At 39.5% G+C, this 24,067-nt stretch overlaps 1 protein-coding gene across 5 annotated transcripts in view; it reads right to left on the bottom strand.

Moving 5' to 3' along the window:
- enox2 (ecto-NOX disulfide-thiol exchanger 2) overlaps positions 1-24,067 on the bottom strand; it is a 240,416-nt gene that overhangs the window by 43,950 nt on the left and 172,399 nt on the right. For all 5 annotated transcript variants that reach the window (XM_042492832.1, XM_042492831.1, XM_042492833.1 and 2 more), the window contains 2 exons: positions 18,641-18,796; positions 5,374-5,580 (listed from right to left, as the gene is read on the bottom strand). In XM_042492832.1, coding sequence (XP_042348766.1) covers positions 5,374-5,580; positions 18,641-18,796 — 363 coding nt within the window. The remainder of the gene's footprint in view (positions 1-5,373; positions 5,581-18,640; positions 18,797-24,067) is intronic.

The raw sequence follows: 24,067 nt of genomic DNA on the forward strand, positions 1-24,067 counted from the left end.
TGCATTTTGCAGGTGCATAAATGCCTCTATTTATTTATTTATTTATTTTTCACTTTATTCCAATTTACTTTCTAGTGTATAGGCATGCAATTTTGTGCAAACAATCAAGTCCCTTTAGAGAATGAATTCAAACTGACCTTGGTGATCTCCTGACTTTTCATCAAGTGCAATCATAAGGTTGGCATTTGTGTTTTGAGTTAGATGTCTTTAGATGGATTTTCATGATGTTTGATGTTTACAGTCAGATACAGAAAGAATGAAAAATAATTGTGGTGGTACCCTGACTTTTCAAGGAGCCCCATTATCAGGTCAAGATTTCATGTTTCCCATACTGTGGTATATGACCATATACTTGAAAAACTAATGACATTCCCATTAGCTTTAGATGTACGTTGTGTTAATCACTAATTAGTAAATGCTAGTTTGTTACCACCATCCAAATACGTGCTGTGTTCAGCTGCCTGAGTACTAAGGCAAGGTATTAATACTCAAGACATGTAAGACACTGACTGAAATACAAAAGTTCTCAGTCGAATGATACTTGCAGTCGACCCTGTTTGTACCCAGATCTAGAAAAAAATACCATTTGTATGGTTTTGTTCTATCCACACAATCTGGGTGTGATGAAGTCCAGCGTGTTGTATTTGGTATTGTTGGCAGTTCAGCTTGCCGAGATGCAACCAAAACCTTGGAAACTATGGCTATAGTACACGCCTGTGGCGTCTGTTGGTGTTTTATGCAAATGAACGCTTCCATTCCCTCAGTGAGTATCAAATGAAGTAGAAACTAACAGTTTATATACACGTCTGTGAGAATGTGGGTGTGTCACACACACACACACACACACTTACACACACATCTTCCCCTGAGCAACACAGAAGATCTATACAATCAGCACAGTTTCAGGGTGGACACCCAAGATTCGTGATTACATCTTAATGCCTCCCCTTCTGTTCCTGAGATATGATGTTGAGTAATCGACAGAAAAGTATTTTTGCAGAGTATTATGATGTCACAGTGAAATTTACCTTTGACCTTTTGGATGTAAATGTCATCACATCATTATTTTATCCTGTTAGACATATGTGTGAAATATTGTCATAATTAGCATCTGATTTTTTGTGCTAGGGCCAAAAACCTTGAGAGACCAAGACCTTTGACTACAAAATTCTAATCAGTTTACTTGAGTCCAAGTGAAAGTTTGTGCCAAATATGAGGATATTTCCGCAGGGCCTTCTTGAAAAAATGGCGTTCACAAAAATCAGTTCATTGATGAGTCCAAGTGAACGTTTGGGCCAATTTTGAGAATATTCACGCATGGTGTTCTTCAGATATTGTGTTCATGAGAAAAGGACAGCCAGACAAATTGACAAACTGTAAACATGATGCCTCTGCCCACGTCTATTGCCGACAACGAGGCATAAAAAAAAAAAGGTATCAAATGAAGTACTCTGTTGGTATCGTTATGACTTTAAGGGTACTGGTATTGTTATTTTTTGAGCAATAGCAGGGCCCCTCGAGTACAGTCTCACAGAGCGTGCACACAGCTAGCTGCAGCCTCTCAGTCTTGTTATTAGACATTTGACAGTAGAGAGAAACAAGAAACAAAGGCAGAGAGAGAGGAGGGTGATATGTGACAAAGATCCCTTGTCGCATTCAGACTGAGGAAGTCATGGTTGCATGGTTTCCACCTTAAGACCACTGCAGCACCACCATGCCTGAGTGCCTCTAATTTTGACAGCTGTCACCTTCACACCTCCCATTCCCACCTCATGGTCACTCTTTCTGTTTAATAATACATGTCATAATGAGCAGGTCTTTCTTCTTCTAGACTGCTTGTGAAAATAAAAAAAAAAAAAAAAGGAAGGCTGAATTATGGGCACCATACATCTTTTTAATGCAAATAGAAAAACATGCCTGGAGGCGTTGATTTGAGTCAACTGAACATAACATTGGAAAGGAAAGATAAGGAGACCAAAGAGGTACACAAACGACCTTTAATCTGCATGATGCAGGGCTAATTTCTGGGCCAGCTGAGTTACTTTTCATCACCAACCATGAGTTGTATTAGGAAGACTTAAAAATGAAGTTAGAGCATCTTTAGCTTCTGTGCTTTTAAGTTTTAACAAGTGAAACAGGATGTTTGAGCAATGTACAGTTACAAGACGGATTTAAATAAAATCCTTTTTATTTGATTGGACTGCTAAACAGTGGGCAAGTTTAGGGCAATACAGACTCACAGCACCTCCCTCGCAGTTAGATATGGAGGACGACGACAGAGGTGAATAATATCAAACTGAAGTTAAGTAAACTGAACTAAATTAACAAACATTTTAAACTGTTTCATCTGGTTTTACAGGAGGAAAAAGGCAAGGATTTTGATGTAAGTAAATACTTACTTTTGACATATATTTGGTATCTCACAAGAGATAAATGATTAGGATTCCAACTAGGAAAATGTACCTTTCTTTTCATGGGGACTTTAACAGATAACAGAGAAACCACTAATCAGGTTTTATTGGAGTCTACCTGCTGACCACCTCTTACCTCTTTTGCTGGTTGGCTTCCTTCATTTGACAAGATATACTGTAAATGAAGAGTTTTGTGGAGTACAGAAGGCCTTCATCCTTTTGTCAATACACAAGAGAGACTTAGGGAGGCCAATTACTACTCAAGAGGCACTGAAAGACCACAATATCCCTCATCATTATTACGTCCTCTTCTATTCACTACTTCCCTCTCATCCTCACACTCTCCTCCTTACTCAATTTTCACTAATGGCTGGTTGCGCATCTGAAGAGAAATCATGCCCATTTTGCGATTTAATTGGTTGCAATGATCAGAGAGTGTGTTGAGTGTGTTTGGGTACACATGCGCGCGAGTGTGTGTGCTCTAACAGCCGGACACAGTAATGATGCCCACTGTGAGGCTGCTCTCATCACAAGAGAAAGAGGGGTGGTGGGACACACCAGCACAAACAGGAAAAGGAATGAGTGCGAGTTCAGGGGGTTTCGACTTCAGTCCGTTCTCGATGCTTCAGGCTCTCAATCTACTAGTACTTCAATATTTCATATGGAGGAGATCTCAGTGCGGTGGAGCTGCTGGAGTTTGTGTCATAGCTGGGTACTGTGTTTGTACTGTGTGTCTGTGTATGTGTGTGTGGGTGGGGTATTATTTATGGGAAAACTACACAGCTCTGTCATCTGGCTAATATATGGACCTCAGCTCCCACGTCTCACTGTGAGAACAGAGGCAGACGAAATCACAGGATTTCTCATTCAAACTAACTGCCGCATGAACACACACAGACGTTTGCACATGCATGAACACATGCTTAATAATGCTGGGAATGCTACTGAATCAGCTGCTAGGTTAGATGGGTTTTTTCAGAGTAGGAACATACGGCAAACACATAAAGATATAAGGCGTCTGGGCTCTAGATGCTGCCGTGAAATGAAGAACCACAAGCTGCTGTCACATTGAATGCGTTTACATGCACAAAATAGTCCCGTTTTTGCCCTTATTCTGAAAAAGCCAATATTTCTACTGAGCTGTTCACCTGACTAATTAACATGAATATTCCACTGACACTCCTGTTTACATGCAGTTGTGTATATTATAGTATAGTATAACGTGCTTCCTTAACCTTTTTGAAGAGGTTGGTGCTCTGATACTTGCGTATATCCAGAAACCTGTTGATATCCAAGTCTTTCCTGGAGTTTACAAGCAGGTGTGTTTCTCCTTCCGACCAGAAATGTGGTATTTTAGGGAGTTTTTCCTTGGGTGATGGGCAGTTGGGTGTCGTGCACTACAAAGCCCTCTGAGGCAAACCATGTTTTGTGGTAATGGGCTCTATAAATAAAATTGAATTGACTTGACTTGATTTTCTTTTGCATGCATCACCCCCCATAGCCTTGTAAAATGTTGGTGAGTTGGTTTGTGTACAACGTATCCATGACAACCCCCTGAGCAGACCGTAAACAAACAACGGGCAGGGTGTCGCAAACTGCAGTAAAAACCCGAGCTGAGACTCCTATTCTGAATTGGTATGCATGTCAAACTAATGCTCCTCAAACCTGAATAATACCAGCATATCTCACATGTCTTAATTGGAAAACACTAACTGTGGCAAACGCCCTGCTTCGTAACATTTAAATGGAATATACTGTTTATATGACCCGCATCAAAATTAGAATATTGTAATATTCAGAATAACAGGAGAATACTGGTGTACATGCAACCGTAGCCATTGTTAGTAAAGATGCTTTTAGATACTAGAGCTGTGGGTATAAATTAAATATGCTGTGTCGTGGAATTCTTCCAAAATTTGACTAGAATGCAAGAAAGCTGCAGATTGCTGCATTAATTTGACTTAACTGTGCAATCTTACACTTTCAATTGCAGTTAGAGCTGCATAGAGTACAATTTAAAGTTTAATGATTAGATATTTCTTACTAAAATACATGTGGAAGTTTTTATGTACACAGGCTTGTACCTTCAACTTTTTTTCATCTGCAACCAGCAGCAGCTGTATATCTCGCTCTGTTGGTCAGGTGGTTTTTAGAGTCAAAAATATTGCTTCATTAAAACATATTGATTTATCCTCTCTATTGTTGGACTTCTCTTAATGAGTATTTATAAAAATTCACAGGACCATAGAAAGGAACTTCATGGATTCATTTTTTAATTTGTTAATTTCTATCAAATTTATAGTACTGTTTAGTCTTGAAACTTTGATCGGTTTATGTTTATTTTTTATTTGGGGGAGGTATCTTTGTAAGCCATTTTCAGCTTCCAACTTCTGTGCAATGTCAAAACTTTTTAAATTCACACAGATTTTTCTATACACATGTACGTGCAAGTAAAAATTAAATAAAAGGTATTGTATCAAAGTTAGATTAACATTTGTCGATTGGTTGGTTAGTCCACAAATATTTCCCCACCCTTTGGCAGCCACAGTTTTTACTCTAGGAGGCTGAACTTTGGCTTGGAGGCCAAGTGTGTGTGTGTTTATCAACCTCCAAATGGATTCACAGACTGACCCAAGATTTTGTGGAAAAATTGATCATGAGCTGAATAACTGCTTCATAGGAATTGGTGAAAAGGAGCTACATGCGTACACGTAGTTGCTGCCTTTGGGAATTTGCTATACTTTCTTACGCAGTTCGTTTTTAGGCAGTTGGGAACCCATATAATCATTTTTTATGGAAAAAAAATCTAAAAAAAATAAAATGGAAATTTCACTTCCTGGGGACTCTATATCTTAAGTGTATTCTTGCTTGACATTTGTCTATGTAGCATTGACACAAATACATAAAAATATCACACCAATGAGCACTTACACTATGAGGTTTTAGAGTTATGACAGCTTACCCGACAGGAAGAGAGCCTTGTCCACAGTGAACTCTTCAGCAAATCTGATATGGCAGAAGTTTTTCTTGCTCTTGCGTATGGCGGTGATATCTCCACACTGCCCAAACACCTCCATGATGAGCTGCTCATTGGAGTTCTCGGGCAGACCGCCGACAAACACCGTCTTACAGCCTGGAGGGCGGTCTCTTGTGGCCGGAGGCGGAAGATCTGTGAAAAAGTAGTGAAACAAAGGAGAGATTCTACAGTTAAGTATCAAAAAAACAAAAAAAAAAAACAACAAAAAATGAATGATGCAACTGTGTGCATTTATGTGGCGATATTACAGATGAAATACAAACAACTCAAGAAATGATTCAGCTGTCCCAGAACTGAAACTCGATTTTGAGCATGAATTATGCTCTTTGAGAAGCTGACAACAATATGTGCAATAGCAAGAACATACTGCTCTGATTATATCGCTGCTGGAGATCATTTTGAGGAGCAGGTCTGGTTTCCTGTGTTTCATTTTAACTCAGAAAGAAATATGTATGCCTGTATGTACAGTCAATAAAAGAAAATCCGAGTAAAAGCAATGTTATGCTGTCTGAACAGAGAAAGAAAACAAGAAAAAGTAGTTGCTCACTTGTAGCTCCAATCCAAAAATATTTATTCTTACTTTAAATGCCAATATATGAATAGCACCGACTCAAACAGGTTCAACAAATAACAGAAGCCCGTGTGTTTATAGTGTATAGACTACCTGTCAGGTGTGTCAATACATTAAACATTACAGACAAGAATATGATGGAACTGAAAGTCTTATTATGTGTGATAAAAAAAGATCCACCAAAACATTATGGAAAGATTATAAAAGGAATATCTCAGCCCCCAAAATAATTATTTCATCATTTCAAATACCTTCAGAGCCAGACTCCATTCATAAAAACAGTAATTCTCCTCACTAAATACAGGTCCTGCTGGTCTACCGCTGCCTTGATCAGGAGTTTGAGTTATTGTGAGACTTTCATGAATCCAAACTAACAATTTAAAACACCAAAGTCACACAATAACACAAACAAACTCGCTGATAAAGGCAGCTGTAGACCAGCAGCTCCAGTGTTCAGCGAGGGAAAATGACTGCTTTTGACAACGGAGTCTGGCTTTGAAGAGAGCATCGATAAGTTTCACTTCGTGTTCAGAAATGGCAAAAATGTATTGATCTGGAAGTACAAAGCATACAACAGAATTAATGAGACTTATACTTCAGGAGTTGTGCCAGAGTGTGAAAACAGATGTTTTAATGTAATTTTTATTGTTGTAAAACACAGCCCCCAATGACTTCACTTCATCAAGAATTTCCCCTGAATTCTTCATTCACCACAGGCAACAGAGTTTTCTTCACAAATTCAATGTAACATGGGGTGAACGATAGATACACAACTGTTCATTTGGGTGAGAAATACTCCTTTAAGAGGGGAAAGTGGCACTTCAATAACTGCAGGAAAGAGAGTTTCATGATAAAGCAATTCACACATTAATGACTGAGGGAAAAAGAAAGCGTAAATGAAAAATAAATAAATAAAAAATGATCTGGGGTCAAACTCCACATTCAGGCTGAGAAGAGTAAGAGCCAGGTGACACTAACATTTAAACAAGAAGAAGATAAAACTTGTACATAAAACGATCCACAACTTTGAAAAAAAAGGCCACATTCCTGAGCTTGATGCTGCGAAATTCAATTAAGTTATATTTTAAACATAGCACTTATGACCTAAAAAATGATAAAGCTCGATGCATGAATAATGAGAACTTAGAGCAATATGCTCAGATCGTTTTTTGTTAGATAAATGTTAATATCAAAACCGTTCCATGCATGAAAATGAAATCCTTTTGGCCACAAAGTGATTGCAAATCCTCTCATGTGGAAGGTCCCCTGCATTGCAGAAATCACTTATTCAACACAGATGAGTGTTGACTGATCTAATCTCCGATAGATCAGGCTTCTCATCCATGATGAATGTGATTAGCGGGGTCTATGAGGAGTGAACCAGCTAATCAGTGGAACGCTGAGGATGCTGGATTTTCGGCTGTCTGCTAGAAAAGGGCCCCGCGATCATTGTTACTGATACTTCCACCCTACTAGATATCGATGCTCTGAAAAGAACTGGAGTTGAACTTGGTCGGATACCTGAGTTGTATCATGAGTGCCTAACTGATCAGCAGCAAGTGGATTAATTCAGATATCTTGGGGTCTTATAAGTGTGATCAAAAGGATTTCGAGACTGAGAACTGGTTGGGTGCAGTAATATAGACTTTGCATCAGTTTTCTCTCACAGTCAAACAGAAAAACAGTCTAAATGGGGCAGTAAACTTCTTGTTACAGGTGATTGTGCCCTTTTTTCCCTGTTTTTTGTTTCGCCTTAGGTTCTGCCCTCCCCCTCGTTGCAGTGACGAGTGCTGGTGGCGTGTACACCGACGTCTCATCACTCATCAAGGACGTGGTGGTTAAAAAGCCTGGAGAAACTAACAGTCAGAGCCAGTGGGCCAGTTCAGCAGCTTAGGTTCGTTGTGTTGGTTGCAGATTGATGAGTTGTGGTGTCGGTGATCTTTACTCCCATTTGGGTGAAGGGTGTAGAAATAATTAAAAAGCTGATTGTTAATTTAAAATGTTTTTCTCGTTTGTTAACAAAGTTGGGGTTTTTTTCACACTTTGAAGACTTTTTGTCAAACTTTATCTCTTTGTTTTTTAAATAAACCCAAAAGCAGTAAAGTCCCAGGCTTAAAATGGAGTGCCAAAAACTGCAATGCATCAAATGGCCACTTAAAGGTGGCTCCAAAACAGAATAAACCCCCATACAGTCCCATGGTAATATGTCCAACTTTACAGCACAACAAAAACTTGTTTTAGCCCGGTACAAAAAATGTTTTCAGGACTCGCTTCCCAGCAGCTCCTTCTTCTCTAAATATGGTAACTTCTGGCTCCAAAACACAAACATGGCAACAGCCAAAATGCCAAACACAAGGCTTCAAATCAGCAGTCCACCATCAAATAGGTGATGTCATCGTGGTTACTTCCATTATTTATACAGTCTATGGTTTATACACCGACCTCTGCTCGTCTTTCTTCATTATAACTGTTGCCCACATCAAACCCTGACTCTGAGCATTAGATTTCTATATAACAAACAGTTGTTGAGGAAAGATGAGTCCATACAGTCTGACAGCTCTCAAACCGACATTCAGGATTTTAGATCCTGCTGATTCCTGTTTTTTAGACACTCATTAGCCAAAACAGACAGATATAAAAACTTTCATTACCCTCTGGCATCTCTCAACTAAACTCTGTGAGGAAAAGCATATTCAGTGAGGGCCCAAATCCTTAAAAACTTGAAAAAAAATAAAGTAACTCCAACCCTCAGCTGTGGAAGATTTGGGGTAGTGAAAGAAAGAATGAGCTCACAATACAAACAGCTGAAATGAGGTTTCTCAGCAGGGTGGCTGGTCTCATTCCACATGACGAAGTAAGGAGCTCAGCAATTTGAGAAGACATCGGGATTGAGCCGGTGTTGCAGCTTCACATTTATGATGCCTCCTAATAGTATGATAATAAATAAACCAGCTGGCTGGAATACATATTTTACAAAAAGAAAAAAATATTTATGGGATGTCAGGCAGTGAAAACATAACAATCCAAAGTCAGAGTTTTCTTCAGGCTAAAAAAGATTCATCAGCTCACTGCTGTCACAGCTACTCTCACGCAGGACTCTGAAGAGTTACAACTAAATTTTCAGCCTCTGAGTTTAAGCCAGAACTGTCCCTTTCTTTCAACTCTCTCTGTCTCTCTCACACTGTGTATCCCTCCCTCTGCCTCCTCTTTTCTTTAAATGTGGCTGCTAAAGCAAAAATATTGACTGGAGTTTCATTCCTTGACCTCCGGAGTTGGCGGATTAAACTAGTTTTGAGTTGAGATGGACAGAAAAAGTAAAAGGTGGCCCGGAAAAAGCTTGCGACGGCAAGAAAAAGCTTTGTTGGCAGACGCAACAAAGAGTTCCAAATTAACTGACCTTTTCGGTCCGCGGGTGTCTGATGGGGACGATGGAGAGAGAGCAGTGATGACAAAGAAAGGAGAACAGGTGCAGTGCAGCGGTAACCTAATGTGTCATGTTGTAAAATTTAATAAAATTTGTTTTGTTTTGCATTACAAAGTTTTGGCATCAGATGAGTAATTTCCTAGCAGCTATTAACAGTTTGCAGGGGTGTGATGATTTTGATTTTGTGATGTTCTCTGAGCTACCTGCTGTGATACTGAACCCCACTGTTCAGCACATTAGAACTTTTTATGCAAATATACTTTGCACAAGATCCACATGAAGTATTCATGATTTTCTGATTGAATTACAAGAAATACATAATATCACACAATATCTGAGAGTGTGTGTGAGTGTGTGTGAACAGTCCAAGTGATTGCATTTTTCATGCAAATAAAAAGCAGGTGAACTCAAAGCAGAGAGAGACAGAGAGAGACGATGGAGGGAGGAAGTGGGTGCTGCTGCCAGATGCACTTTTAAAAAGTATTTTTCTGTCCAAGTTCTAACTCGATATGTGTGTCCCTTTGAGTAATTATGAGACGGACACTTCAAGGCCGATCATTTTAAAATGCAGACAGAGAAACTTAGGGGGAGAGGGCAGAAGCAGGCTGGATAGAAAAAAGCAAATGAATAAACAGAAGGAGGAGATCAGATATTGACATGTTGTGAAGTGAAAGGGGAGCGCTTGAAAACTGTCAAACTAATTTGCATACACTGAGGATCAAAATGTGAGCACTAATAATATAATGCAATAAAATGCAAAAACACAACTAACTGATTGATTTATAGTATACGGTATTTTCTGTTTTTCTGCACACTTAGTTATTCTCTGCTCTGAATCAAACCAGCAGACTGTACTTCGAGATATTATGAATCACTGTCTGACTAATAAGCTGGTTGATGTGCTTTTATTCTGACAGGTTACTTTGGGTAAATACGGAGGCTGCTGTAAATCAAACACACAGACTGATTCTCAGTCCAGCCCCGTCCCACAGGCCTGCTGTCTGTGTGGCCACCCACTGGTCTGCTACACTAACACAGGTCATCACCATCCATCAACTCGACTGGCTAAACACCTTTTTATAGTCCGAGGGGGCCGCCACAGCGAGGAGGCTTCAACCCTCGACAGACTCTTATTCCAAAGATAAACTATATTTACACACTCCAGTAAACATGTTCAGTTCATTTACGTCTTACATGAACAAACACAAGTCATGAACATGCACACATGAAGATTAATCACACAGAGGAACAGATGTCACCGCCAAACTGTAACACACAAGGACTTCTCTATCTTAGTCTATTTGTGAATTCTGTTTTGTTTTTAAGTTACTTAAGCCATATTGGCCTTATTGTACATGGCTAGTATAAACTGGGGACCTCGTGTCATTTATAATAATAGCTGAGGATGTCTGTGATCTTCTCCAATTGATCTCAATTCCACTGCAAATTACCAACCATACTTCGCCAAAAACAGAAATGGTGTAATAATATTAGGCTAATGCAAATCGGCACCTCTGTGATTTAGGGTCTTATTTGGGTTTCATGTTTTCTCCATGCCTTGTTTCTGCCTCTTTCTTGGTAGAAAGTTATGAAGGCTGCATTTGCAATTATAAACCAAAGTTTTTACAGCATTTTTGGCGCAGGAGGTTCATCTTACAATGCAGCATGGACACCTATTCAAAAGAAGAGGAAGCTCAAATCCATCAGAAGAGCGAAAATTCAAAAGATGATGAATTCATTTTGCTTGTTTAATCCACATTTAAAACAAAAAAACAGATTTAGGGCCACCCAGTAGCTCATGACCTTCTGTATGACTGCATGTATCTGCTGAGGAACAACAAAACAGAAAAAAATCAATGAAAAAAAACAGTTAATTAAGAATTCCAACTGCAACAGTTTCTTTGTTTGAGGTAAGGCCAAAACACATCTATATAAGCAGTGAGACAAAAACACCTGCCACTCAAGTTGGGCGTCCTTCTTCATTGAAGCTAAACTGAATGTGTTTATGTGTGTATATGTAACACTGGAACACAGTGCTACAACTCTCAAAGCCCCAAACAACATGTTTTATCTTTCCTTAAAGTTAATTACAAAATATATCTCTCTGACTGCTGTCTGAAGTCTGAAAGAGACACAGAGACAGATGGAGAGTTTGATGCCCCATTTGATCATCAAAGTGAGTCCACAGGTCTAAATGTTGAATCTTTTCAAACCGTTTAGGAAAAAAAGGTGCTACACCACCCTGAGCACCAGACAGGTGAGTGGGAAGAAGTGTCAGTAGAGAAGGTGAAAGAGGGCTTAAGGCTGAATGAGGAGGGTGTGACAGAGGCAAAAAGAGCTTGATGAGGATGCACACCGACAGTAAGGTTACACACACCGACGAAGCAGAAGAAGAGGGAGAGAGCAGGAGAGCCGGGGGAAGGCTGCGGGGTTGCTGCTGCTCGGCTACAGGTCAGTAAGAGGGAGCCTGCATGTGGCGTCAGATTGAGTGAATGCAGCTACAGGGTAATGACTTCCTGCGATGGACAACATATGCAACCGTGTTGCCTAGACGCCAGCGCTTGGCCTGTGATATTTGCTTAAAGCCTGAATGCAGTTGGAGCACAACGCCTGTTTCTCTTTGTTCCTCACATATTGAACAACCCTCTGACCATCTGCATCCCTACATCTCTGGTTCAGAGCAAATCTTATCAATAATAAAACCAAACGGGCTGCTGTACCACTGATCTCACTGTATTATTCAATAATGTACAGCAACAACTTCACAGAGGACGTTTTTTCCCCCACACTAATCACATTTACAGTAAGCTCTATGAAGCCTCATTCTCCAACATTCCTAAGAAGGAATTTATACTTAAAACCCAATTTAAGAGCCAAATATTATCTTTAACTATGAAGAAATTAATTGATATTTCCCGTGTGTGCATCAGGCAGGCTCAAGAATTACGGTAGGAAGGTCACTGTTGTTGTGAGGTGATTAATCTGAAAGGGCAAAGGGTTTTTGACACTCAAAATTTGTTTGTCACACTGTAAGTTGTGCGTTTAGTTTATTGATGGAAAGAAAGAAAAATGACTTTATTCACTTTAATGCATGATGGAATGAATAAAGAGGATTATTATTCTGCAACCAAAGCCTGCAGATCCTTTATTGAATGCAACACACACACACACACACACACACACACACACACACACACACACACACAAACACACACAAACACACACAAACACACACAAACACACACAAACACACTAACACCATGACAAAAGTTAGTGATTTGCATTGAACTAAAGGAAGCGTGTCATAAAGATTCTGACATTCACCAATAATTGTAATAATCTTATTTGGAGTTTTACAAAATAATATTTAGTCATTGTTTTTATATCATAGGATTTATATTACAATGATATTTTATAATATTATTCTTAGTAACTATTTTCAGTAAGTTACAATGTATATTTGGAACACTAACACTTATTGTTATTATGTCATTATTATTCACGTCATTTACATCGACTGGGAATCATGTCATCCAAAAGGCCTATTTTTGGCATAAGTTGCTGCTTAAAGACGTTGCATGCCGTGCCCGAGAGCGCATCTTCCATGCAGATCTATTTTCAGAGAGTAAGGAGGGCATGATGTCCCCTTCTCATGGTCAGCGTCTCTCTTCTGTGCTTGGCAATGTTTTTTGGCCTCAGATTCGAGATCGCACCTCTTTTGGCGCCCTTCACTGAACACAGCATTTACTGAATGAGTAATAGCATCCTATGCTTGCTTTGTTGTGTGTTATTTTGAATCCATTACTGACGCTACTACATATGACAGCTCTTTTTGCTTTTAAATTTTGGAGTCAGGTGCTTCAGCCTCTTTAAACTTTTGTTTAGGCGTCCTTGACTTAACTGTCTCAGCTTTTCTTTAATATTCCTCTTTGCACATGGCTCTGCAGTCTAATGGCCTTTTATGGGGATTTGTGGAGCATTTTTTAAGTATTTACGTATAAACTAGTACATGCTTTCAATCGATGGGAAAAGGTGATACATCATTATAAGAAGACAGGTGAGAACAATTTTGCGCTTTAACTACATGTCATGAATCTGACGTGGACTTTTCTTATGACCTTTTTAAAGAACAAATTTAAAGAAGAACTTAGGAACGAATGAGGCCCAATGTGTCCTATTGGTTGCAGCTTTTCAAATGTGAGCATTTTATTTTATTTTTTTTACATTTACGATGTTAAAGTGTATGTCTTTGGATTGTGGACTGTTGGTGGGAGAAACTAGACATTTTCAGACATTCCCGTAGACTCTGGGAAATTGCTATGGGCATGTTTTTGCACCATTCTTTCGAACAAATAGTCAATAAATCAAAAAATAAATGTCCGATGAAAAAATAGCCACCCTAAAGACACGGAAGATTTTATAACATTTTCTTGATCTATTTACTGTTTTGTCTTCAAACCATTTCACATCAAAAAAGCACTTCTGATAGCATGTGGTATGAAATAATGATTCTCCTCTCTCATCTTGTTCCTCCTCAGCTCTATCCCACTGGGAGGAGACACAGCTTTAGTGACACGGATACTAAAACAATCTTTAAAAGTAACACTTCATTTAAACCATGTTACCGTTCTAATGTGAAAAACTTTTACTGCTCAGGAATTGATGTAACTAATAACTTGCCAAACTGCTTATTTCCAAAATTGTCAAAAGAAAATTCACCTTATGAGTGACAAAATTTGGGAGGTAACATGTGCCTATTCAGTGAATTGACTGTGGCTTCGGTCCTATGTGTGAAAAACACCCAAAATGGTTTTCTATCCTATCAATTTTTCATGTAGGCCCAGGTCGTGTTGACTGCAGATGCTCCCAGAAATCCCTCTCCAGCTATGTCCCTCAGCTCCTTAGTGAGGGATCCTGAGGTATTTTCAGTCTGGCTGGGATTTATAATCCCTATAGCATTTTCTAGGTTTGCCCCTGTGTCTCCTCAAAATGAGACGTGCCAGGAATACCTCCATTTCAAGGTGTCTAGGAAGCATCCTGGCGGAGGTGCTTGATCCCTGCTCCCTTCAATGCAAAGAAGAACCAGTTTTTCTCCGAGCTCCTCCTGGAAGTCCAAGCTCCTGATCCTGTCCCTGAGGATAAACCCAGACACCAGGATGGGAAACCAATTACAGCTACTTCCAGCCTAAATCTCCGTCGTTTGGGGTAGATTGACTGGTGGGACATTTTGCCCTCAGGGTCAGCTTCCCCTTTACGCACCAGTACACCTTTTTGGTTCTCATGCTCCATCTTCTTATCACTTGAGAGGAAGAAAACAATCCCAATTGCTTCATATGTGGCTGCGGGTTGTCATAGTGCACGCTGGTGGTCACGGTCCAATGAGGTCAACAGAAGCACATTGCTTCCACACGCAAGATATGCAATAATAAATTGACCAAAGAGGGCACAACTACAACCAAGGATTATGCCTGTAAACTATCAACAGAATCCATACAGCACGCCATACGTTCTCTGCCATCTTGTGCTTTGTAAACTACAGTCTGTGCATTAACGGGGGAAGTGGAGCCACAGTATCAAGTTTACGCCCATACACTCGTGTAGTGGAGTAGTGCCATTGAATTCAAGCACATAGACCAAACAGCTGTCAATCATGATGTCAAACCCCTTTTTATAGCATCAAATAACTATTTAAAACCAATATGTATGTATGTATACATGCATCCATTTAATAAGTGCGATGTATACATGTATATATATAATGTATATACACACATGAATTAGTGTTTAACTTTACATATGTGATTTATGATTATGGTGGACCGGTTAACTCTTTCATTCTTATTGGTTCTATACCAATCAACCCTTGGTCTGGGGAGTGTGACTTGTTGACTGAGATAGTTGACTGTTACATTTTTTTTCCCAATTGGAAAACAACGAACTGCCTTTAGCTAAAAGCAACTTGACTCCATTGACAGAAACAGTAATTTTACTTTGCAGAGCACAGGAATTGCTGGTATATCGCTGCCTGCATCGTGTGTAAGATAAAGTGTTGAAGATATCAGCTAAATATTGTTCACTTAAATTGACATTATTTTTTTTTCCTTTGTGAAATATTTTTGCTTCAGCCTCCATCCACAGTAGTATACTGGTTAATTTCTGTGCAGGTAAATTTGTGTAGCAAAGCAACACAGTATATAAAGTAAGCACAGCAGAAATGTCAGATAGGTCGAACCACCCATTTCTTTCAAGGTTAAAGTAATTTTTGCAATTCAAAACAGTTGTTGTCTACCTGGAAGTGATTGTTGTTGTCTTGTTGTTTTCGGTCTATAATCATTGGTCTTGACTCTCGCCTGGTACCAACTTGTCTTTTGAGACACTACAAGGAGCTGCTGGCCCCAAAAACACAACTTCACAGAGGCACCTGATAAACCACTCCTGTTGGCTTAAGTGTATAAGAGCTGAGTTTTACAAAGTTACTTGACTTTTATGAGAGGAATCAAGCCGAGGCAGTTTTCCTCAGATGTCTGACTGTTCAAAAATACTTAGCTCAGAGATTAACTTTCTTACGTGTCACTGAAATAAGTGATGGGCAGAGAGATCTTCAGTAAAAATGGAGATCAAAAAAGTAAGTGAAGATCTACTGGCAGAGAGCAGAAAGGAAAAGGGCTGAGAAACTAGAAAGTCAAGTATGAAGATGATTAGGGTGCACAATTAAGAGCTGTGTCCAATCATCACAGCTTCTGATTTTGGGGCGCAGATTTTCTTCGACATGGTATTAAGTTGTGATGAATTCATGCATGCATACCAGGCGACACACAAAACACAAAAAGTTGTACTCGTGTCACAGAGTGATGGTGACAGGCGCTGAGGTTGTCGGGTAATTTCTTGACAGGCTGATCCCTCACACAGCCTCGGGGTTTATATGTGCCCTCGCTCAGAGTGCCTTGTTCATTTCCGCACACTGACGACAAGCTGGAGAGATGTTCCTAGGTGAAGTTAAACTTTTAATCAGCTTTTCCCTCTGCACCTTATTGTAACGGTGACAATTTATAATGAGCTATAATGCATACCATTTACATGCAAGCAAACCTGAAAATCAAGCAATAAGCCACGAGGGGCTGCAGTTTAAAACAGCTAACAGCTTGTTAAGCGCAACACGCAGTCTATGGGTGTGGTAACATAAAAAAAGATATTTGCCTTAGAGAATGTGTGTTTTGTTTTGCGAGAGGATTGAAAACTCCCAAATGCCACTGCCGTGAGGAGCTTTTGTTTTAGTTCACCTTGAAGATGACTTGTTAGACTTGTTTGAATAAAGCCCCCGGGAGGAAACTTTTCTAGCAGGAAATCTGAAAAAGCAAAAGCCGGGATCAATCAAAAGCATCCCCCACTACTTCTTTTCTAACTCCGCATAATTGAAAGGTGGAGGTGAGATAAAAATAAACAACAGCTTGTGCTGAACACCTCAAGTCAGATTATACAAAGTGACTTGCCCTGAAAGTTTGTTGTGCAAATGTAAATGTAGCTCATGGTGATCAGGTTAAGTGTTGGGCAGGAGTAGGAGAGAGAATAAAAACACTTTGATTGATACAAAGTCAGAACATGTTAATAAAATTCTTTGGTCTGACAAATGCAACAAAAGCATAATCTCAAATCTTCACAGAGATGGAAAATCCAAACAAATATACTTGCTTACATCTGTCATAACTACATTCATTTGTCAACTTTATCTTTTTTCTTGCAAGGAATTAACATTTAGCTGATATTTTGGGAAAAGTTGTGAGTTGAGTTGAGTTGTTTTTCAAATGCCAAGATATCTCCGGTTACAGCTAATTTCTGTAGTCTTCTACGATATCAGGGTGGATATCTTTGGGTTTCAACGGTCCATAACTATGTTTTTATTAGTTTATAATCACCTAAAAATGATAATTGTTGTGTTCACCTTTGAATAAGCCTTTCATGTCTACATAAAGGGCGGGTCTTCTTCCTCAGAGACCATGTTGTTCCTACAGAAGCCAAGAATGGACAAATCAAACACTGGCCCTTGATAGTGCCATTTGTGTTTTCACATCGGCCACTGTAGTTCTCCTACATGTTTGTAGGAGCTCGGCCCATGTTTTTGTGTTTAGTTGGGCTGTACACAACTCCACGTTCTAAAATTCGATTTGCTTTCCATACAAAGGTTTAACGACTGAATGGGCTCAGATGGACATTCAGTGTGACAGTGGCATTCATGTAATATATTTAACCAGCGACCTGTGCTAACCAAAGGTCGAAAATGTGCAACAACATTTTTTGCAGACACCAGATATCAAACAAAAGCCAACGATTACATCTTATTAAATTGCTGTGAGCTGTAAATTCACCCCTTCTAAGAAGGTCTTTTCTCTCTCCTCCTCTGTGCAGCTTCCTGCATGGCTGTAGCTGCTTAGATCAGCATGAAAGTAGCATGAAAATCAAGACCACTCACTCTGCAGCAAAATCTGGGGACCAAAACTTCCCCAAAAGTACACTGCACAGCAAAAGTAAACAAATCTGAGTCGACTGTGGGTCTCCGACTCATGACTCCAATTTCAGACTTTCAAGGGGCAGCCCTGGTGTTTATGTAAGCAAAGTGATGTTGATGGAGTAGAGGAGTCAAATAGCTAAGGATATATTACGCTAAAATACTGCCATTATAAAATGAACCACTGCCAAAAATCTTTCCATATAAATAATTTATATAGATACAGTGCTTCTTAGAATCAATACAGTATCACAAAACAAAATCAATATTTGGCAACACTTTCTATGAAGACCACATTCATGAAGACATTCATAGTGAATTATAACGCATTTATAATGCTTTATGGCTACATTCCAGTGGCTTACTTAGCTTGCAAATAGTCTGTTTGGGATTGGGACAGTGGCCCATAGCATCCTCACTGGTGATTTCAAGTGTCCTGTGACTTAAACTGACTTCTTAAAGCATTATAACTGTGTTATAATTCACAAAGTATGCCCTCATAATGCATTATAAATGTGGTCTTCATAAAAAGTGTTACCCAATATTTCCCAACATCTATTTATCATTCAATATGTTGTCCTAAGGATGTTACAAAATCCAATGCATGTCATTTTGGTGTTATTCTTTTACGTGAAGATGCTTGTAAAGTGGGGAGCAGAAGGTACAATAGGATTAGCATGATATTATGACTTACTGGGGTTGGGGGGGAACAGGGTGCAGCTCTTGCAGTGGATGATCTCCTTGATAACTGGCACATCCTGTGAAAGGGGTGCGGGCACCATACCGAGGCCGGGCATCATGGGGTTCAGGGGGGTAATTCCAGCCATCATACCAAGACTGGGATCAAAATCTGGAGGCAGGTGAGAAATATGAAATGAGATCACACAGCTGTTCCTTCCTGGGAGAGAAGAGAGTACCCAACATTTAAACAGACTTTGGTCGAGTATCACTTCAGCCCGTGCTAAATCTTTTACGTTCCATTTCACATTGTGTATTTATTTCCTGCAAGATTCCTCTGTCAACAGCGGTGACACACAAGCAGCCTACACATAATGGAATATGCAGCCATTCATGAATAAATCATCTCGTAAACAACATGCATACTTCAAGAAGTTTTTTACTGAGTCACTCTCTCTGTCAGTCCCGCTGCTTGAATGATGACCTTATAGATAATGTACACAGTTGGCTCTAAAACCGACGTCACAGTGAAGCTTTTATTTACAATATTGATTGAGGCTGCACCTGGGAAAACATGCACACCCCTGTGCACACAAGCACTGGCAGCCAGAGCCGCCACATGTGCTTTAATGTGCATACCCGTCCTGTATGGAGCTTTTTGAAATGGAAATGATGCTGCCCTCCAGTTTGCGCCTCAACATCACCTGCAGAGGATTTGTAGTTGACAATTATGCCGCAGGGTGTGTTATGTTTACGCACCTGAGTATGTGCATGCAGGAGGCACGGCTCACTAAAACAAATCCTTCATGGGAGATTATTCACACACTGTAATACACTAGACATGTAGCAGAATTAATCTGAAACACTGTGGAAGAAAAAACTAGTTTACAAAAGGTGTTACTTGCTGACGGTAAGACACAGTTGAATAATGAAATGCTCAAATAAACAAGCAACACAGTGATGAGAAGAATCTGAAATACAATGGCTCAGCCATGAACTCTACCATGGCAAATATATCAATGTTCAGTTTTGAGTGACGCTGTCAAGAGTTGTTTCAATTTTAAAATATTTTTATTATCGAGGTTGTGTTTGTAATATTCTTTTCCCTTCACATTTGCTAATGCAGTGGGCAAAATATTAACACCTCTCAATACAACGCTTTCCAGTACGACACAACCACTAACCATGACCTCAGTAATAAAAATAGAGTTAAATTAACACGTATCAGAGAATTTACACCAGAACAACTATTATAAGCTTTAAAAACATTGTTATTTGTGAATGTGGTTGTATAGTAACAGTTAGCATGGCAAATATTATTTGTAAGAGCTGGGGAAGGACTTATGTTTCTTATTTTGGCCAAAGGGAGGGACAAACAAATTCATATGGTTACATTTTGTATCTTTTTTCAAATATTTCTTTTCTTTGCAAAATCAATTATACCATCAGTTAACTAGTGATAATCAAATCTTTGGGAAATTGTATTTGACATGTAATTTAAGTCCCAAAAGCTAACAAGGAAGGGGCGAGGTTTATTACCTTTACTGCAGCTGGCCACCAGGAGGTGATCAAGATGTCTTAACTTCTCTTTTGGGGAGTTGCCATGTCGACCATCTTTATATAGAGTCATAGGACGATAGTGAGTCCTGAATGGTAAAATCCGAAACCCCTTTTAAGTGTCATGGCTTTTTTCAACTCTATGATTTCTTTTTTGAGGTAACTTTCGATCATCAAAGGGTGCATTTATTAAAATGAAAAAACAGCTGTCGTACCAAATTACGGGAATTACTCTGGCCGATGCTGCCACTGTTGTGTACATTGTTGTTTCACTGGGAAAATGGTCATTGATATGCACATGTCCCTAATGCTTCCTGTGTTTGCTGAATAGATATGTGTGAGTGTGTGTGTGAGACGTGTAGGCTTATTAAATGTGGGATTTGTATGTTGGCTGTCATGCACCCACATTCTGCTGAAGTGCGCACACAGCTTTTGCGATGATGTGATTTGTAAGGAGGATTTGTACATTTGCTTAAGAAATTAGCCGTTTGTTCTGGTGATAATGCTCACTCCCTCCGTGCTGTTTGCTAGTTGTGTTGGCTCCAATAGCCTACTACCTACATTTAATGCGAATATGAAAAAATATGATTATCTATGGCGGGGGGAGGGTTATTCATTTTAACCAAGTCACTCAGGGAGAATCAAGGAGAAATATTTGTATCCCCAGTGAGGTGAAGATAGACACAAATTAATAAAACAGCGAGTCACAGCCCGGCCATACCCTCTCCTCTGATAAGTAACAAACAGTCCCTTACCATTCTGACTATTCTTGTCTTCAAGAGCGATAATCCGATGAAGGAAAAATGATATTTACTGTTCTACAGTATACACCATTAACTGGAAATAGATACATTTTCTTTTAAGTGATTTCCTCTAAATCTGCTGTCGGAAAGAAAATGGATGGATTAAATGACACTCAGTGAAGGAGAATAAAGAAATATGCACATTACAGAGAAGACTCAGAATAGGTCCCTGGAGCCGGAGCGGGTGTAATAAAGACGTCAGACTGATAAAACTGGCTGAAGGACAAAAATGAGGAAAGAGAAATAGAGGCCACATAGAAAAAAGAAAAGAAAACGACAACGAAAAAGAAAAAAAACAGAAGCCAGGCGAGGTACATTAAAGGAAAATAGATGGAAATTATGTCTGTTGATGACCTCAACATTAGTCTCTAACAAGGTGTCCGAGTGACAGGAAACAGGTGATAAAAAGGACCCTAGTTGCCAGGCGATTGATGGCTTCTTCTGCACATTACAGAGAATAAGAAGACGTATGGGGGGAGGGAAGATAAGAAAGGGTGGATGGAAGATGGGAGGCTGTTGCAATAACCAATGTGAATGCCAAACATTTTGCATAGAAACGGCTTAAGAAACAAAACAGAGCACACACTAAGACTGGATTCAGTGTTGTGGAGGTTGCAGAAGAAGAAAGCATGTTAAAAATATCTGGGAAATTATATTTCTGGAGATCAGACTCCATTATCTGCTGAGCCAATGCTCTGCTGTTCCAGTGGTAAAATTACGAAACATGCTTATAAGTTCATGTGTCGTCTCTTGATGCAAACGCAAACAAGATTTCAGCTCACATGGAGGAAACGATCTGGTTACATCAGGGCACGGCTGGTGCAATTTCACTGCAGTGCTGCTCATGTTCCCTCTGGAGTGTGTGTTAGTGTGAGTGTGATTGTGTGCGCTGATGTATTTATCCTCATCCATTAAGAGCCCCAGACCTGAAGCAAGCATGTAGCAGAGCTGTGTGTAATAAAGGAGATTATTTACTTCTTCCTAAGGATTTCCAGCGACAGCAGACTTCTCTCATCTCCACTTTTAACAACGTAGCTAGAGGACATGTTTCATCACTAACATACCATTGTTTTCTCTCTCCTGCAGAGCGACTCATTACAATGTGTGCAGTAAGTAGACGCAGATGAACATGCAGACGAGCGCACTTCATCCGATGAGTGAATTTATGCAGTTTCTAGGGGATTTGCCATTATGTTCCACATATGAATAGATTTTACACTGTTTACAGTTTACACATGAGAAAGCATTATACGGGTGTGAAAATGACATCCTGTTGTTTTTTTTCTTTTTTAGAGTTAAGAGGCCCTCAAAGAAAAAAAAACCACTTCTTTCATCATTTTCTGTCTATCACAGCTGCAACCCTAAGAGGATAAATTCTCTAACTTACGGATGTCCTGAAGTACAAAACTCCAGAAAAAAAAAAAAAATCCACAAGTGACGCTGCCAGATCAAATTTTAGTAGAATCATCACAACAGCCCGCTGAAGCCCACTATCCCACTAAAGTCAGTGATGTAAGATGCATCTTTTTTTTCCCATTTGTCTCGATGCAAAGAGCTTGAAAGGATACTTTGCCGATTTTCAACCAGCTTTGTATCAAAACAATGTGGGAGTGTGTGCAGATAAACTGCAGTATCCCACCAACCCAAAAAAATCTCATCAAATGGTGAAACCAGGCAGTGCTGTTTGAATATAAATCAACATTATGTTACTGCACGGCCTATTTCTCCCCTAAAATGTTTTAAGAAACACATTTTAGTGACACGTTTAGCTGTAATGGCAAGAGTTTGCGAACAGGAAGTGGGTGCCATACTGCCTTCTGCACAGTGTAAACCTGAGATTAAAACTAAGCACTATCGATCAAATATAGACCAAAATTCTGTAAATGAGCTGTATATTTCTCACATTAAATGTTTTCAGAAACACGTTTTAGCTGACCATTTAACTGTCATACAAGATTGTTTGCTTCAAGCTGGCTGCCATTGTCTCAATCCGATAAGTTCACATTACAGCACCCACAGGCAGGAGTGTGTATTGGCCCTGTAAGGTGCAGTGCATTCTAGTGGTAGATTTTCAGCTTCTTGAGCAAAAGCATCCTTTTTCTCAAGAGTTGTAGCAGCAATTTCGGGCCCTCTTTGCATCTGTGAAATACTGCTTTAAACGGACCAGCTTTTTAGTGACTCACAGATTCACATTTTACAATATAACAGGCTGTTGATTCTCCACAAGGGGGAGCTCTACAATCAGAACATTTCAACATATTTCAACAAATGCCACCCAGCGCCACCTATAGAGGAAAGGAAAGTAATGTTGATGTTGTCAATTAGAGACAAGGATTGCAACACCAGGTGCAATTTTTAAGGCTTCTCATATTGTAGAGGGGGGTCATCTCTGGGTTTTTTTTGATTGACAGAAAATCTTGTTTTTGGGGAAAAAAAAGAGACAAAATGTAGCTTTTGTCAGCAAGTAAATGGGTGCTTAGCCATCAGCTTGGGGGGCAAACCAGCTTTCCAGGAGCAGACAAGATAATTAGTAAAGCTGCGTGATCGGAAATAACAATAACATTGATGGACTGGAGAAAAGAAAGAGTACAGACATGCATTAGGAGAGAAGAAGCAGCAGACGTCAGAAAGGCCGAGGTCATCTAAATTTGATTCAGTGGTGAGACACTTTATATTTGTGCCAAATGCAGGGGATAAATGTCAGAGTAATGTTAACCTTCATTAATCATTATTTCATTTCCTTCCCAGTTCTTTTCAGACCATCAAACAAGTGAGCTTGATTGTTTGTTGTCTGTAGAAAAAAAAAAAAAAACATATCAGATTTAAGATGATTTCAGCAACGCCCAAGTTCACAGTTCAAATACTCAGCCACACAGAACTTAGTCAACCTGTCAATTATGGGTTTCTTTTGGCTTCTGCATCCTGCACACCACAAAGAAAATGGTTAAAATGAACCAAAAATAAATTACAAAAAGTATGTTGAAGGAGCTTTCTGTTGTTGTGCATCAAAAACAAACCCCCATCACGAATAAGACAAGCAACTTCTGTTGATAGTTCTAAGAAACAGCTTATTTTCACTACCT

The sequence above is a fragment of the Plectropomus leopardus genome, chromosome 9, assembly GCF_008729295.1.
Source record: "Plectropomus leopardus isolate mb chromosome 9, YSFRI_Pleo_2.0, whole genome shotgun sequence".
Taxonomy (NCBI): domain Eukaryota; kingdom Metazoa; phylum Chordata; class Actinopteri; order Perciformes; family Serranidae; genus Plectropomus; species Plectropomus leopardus.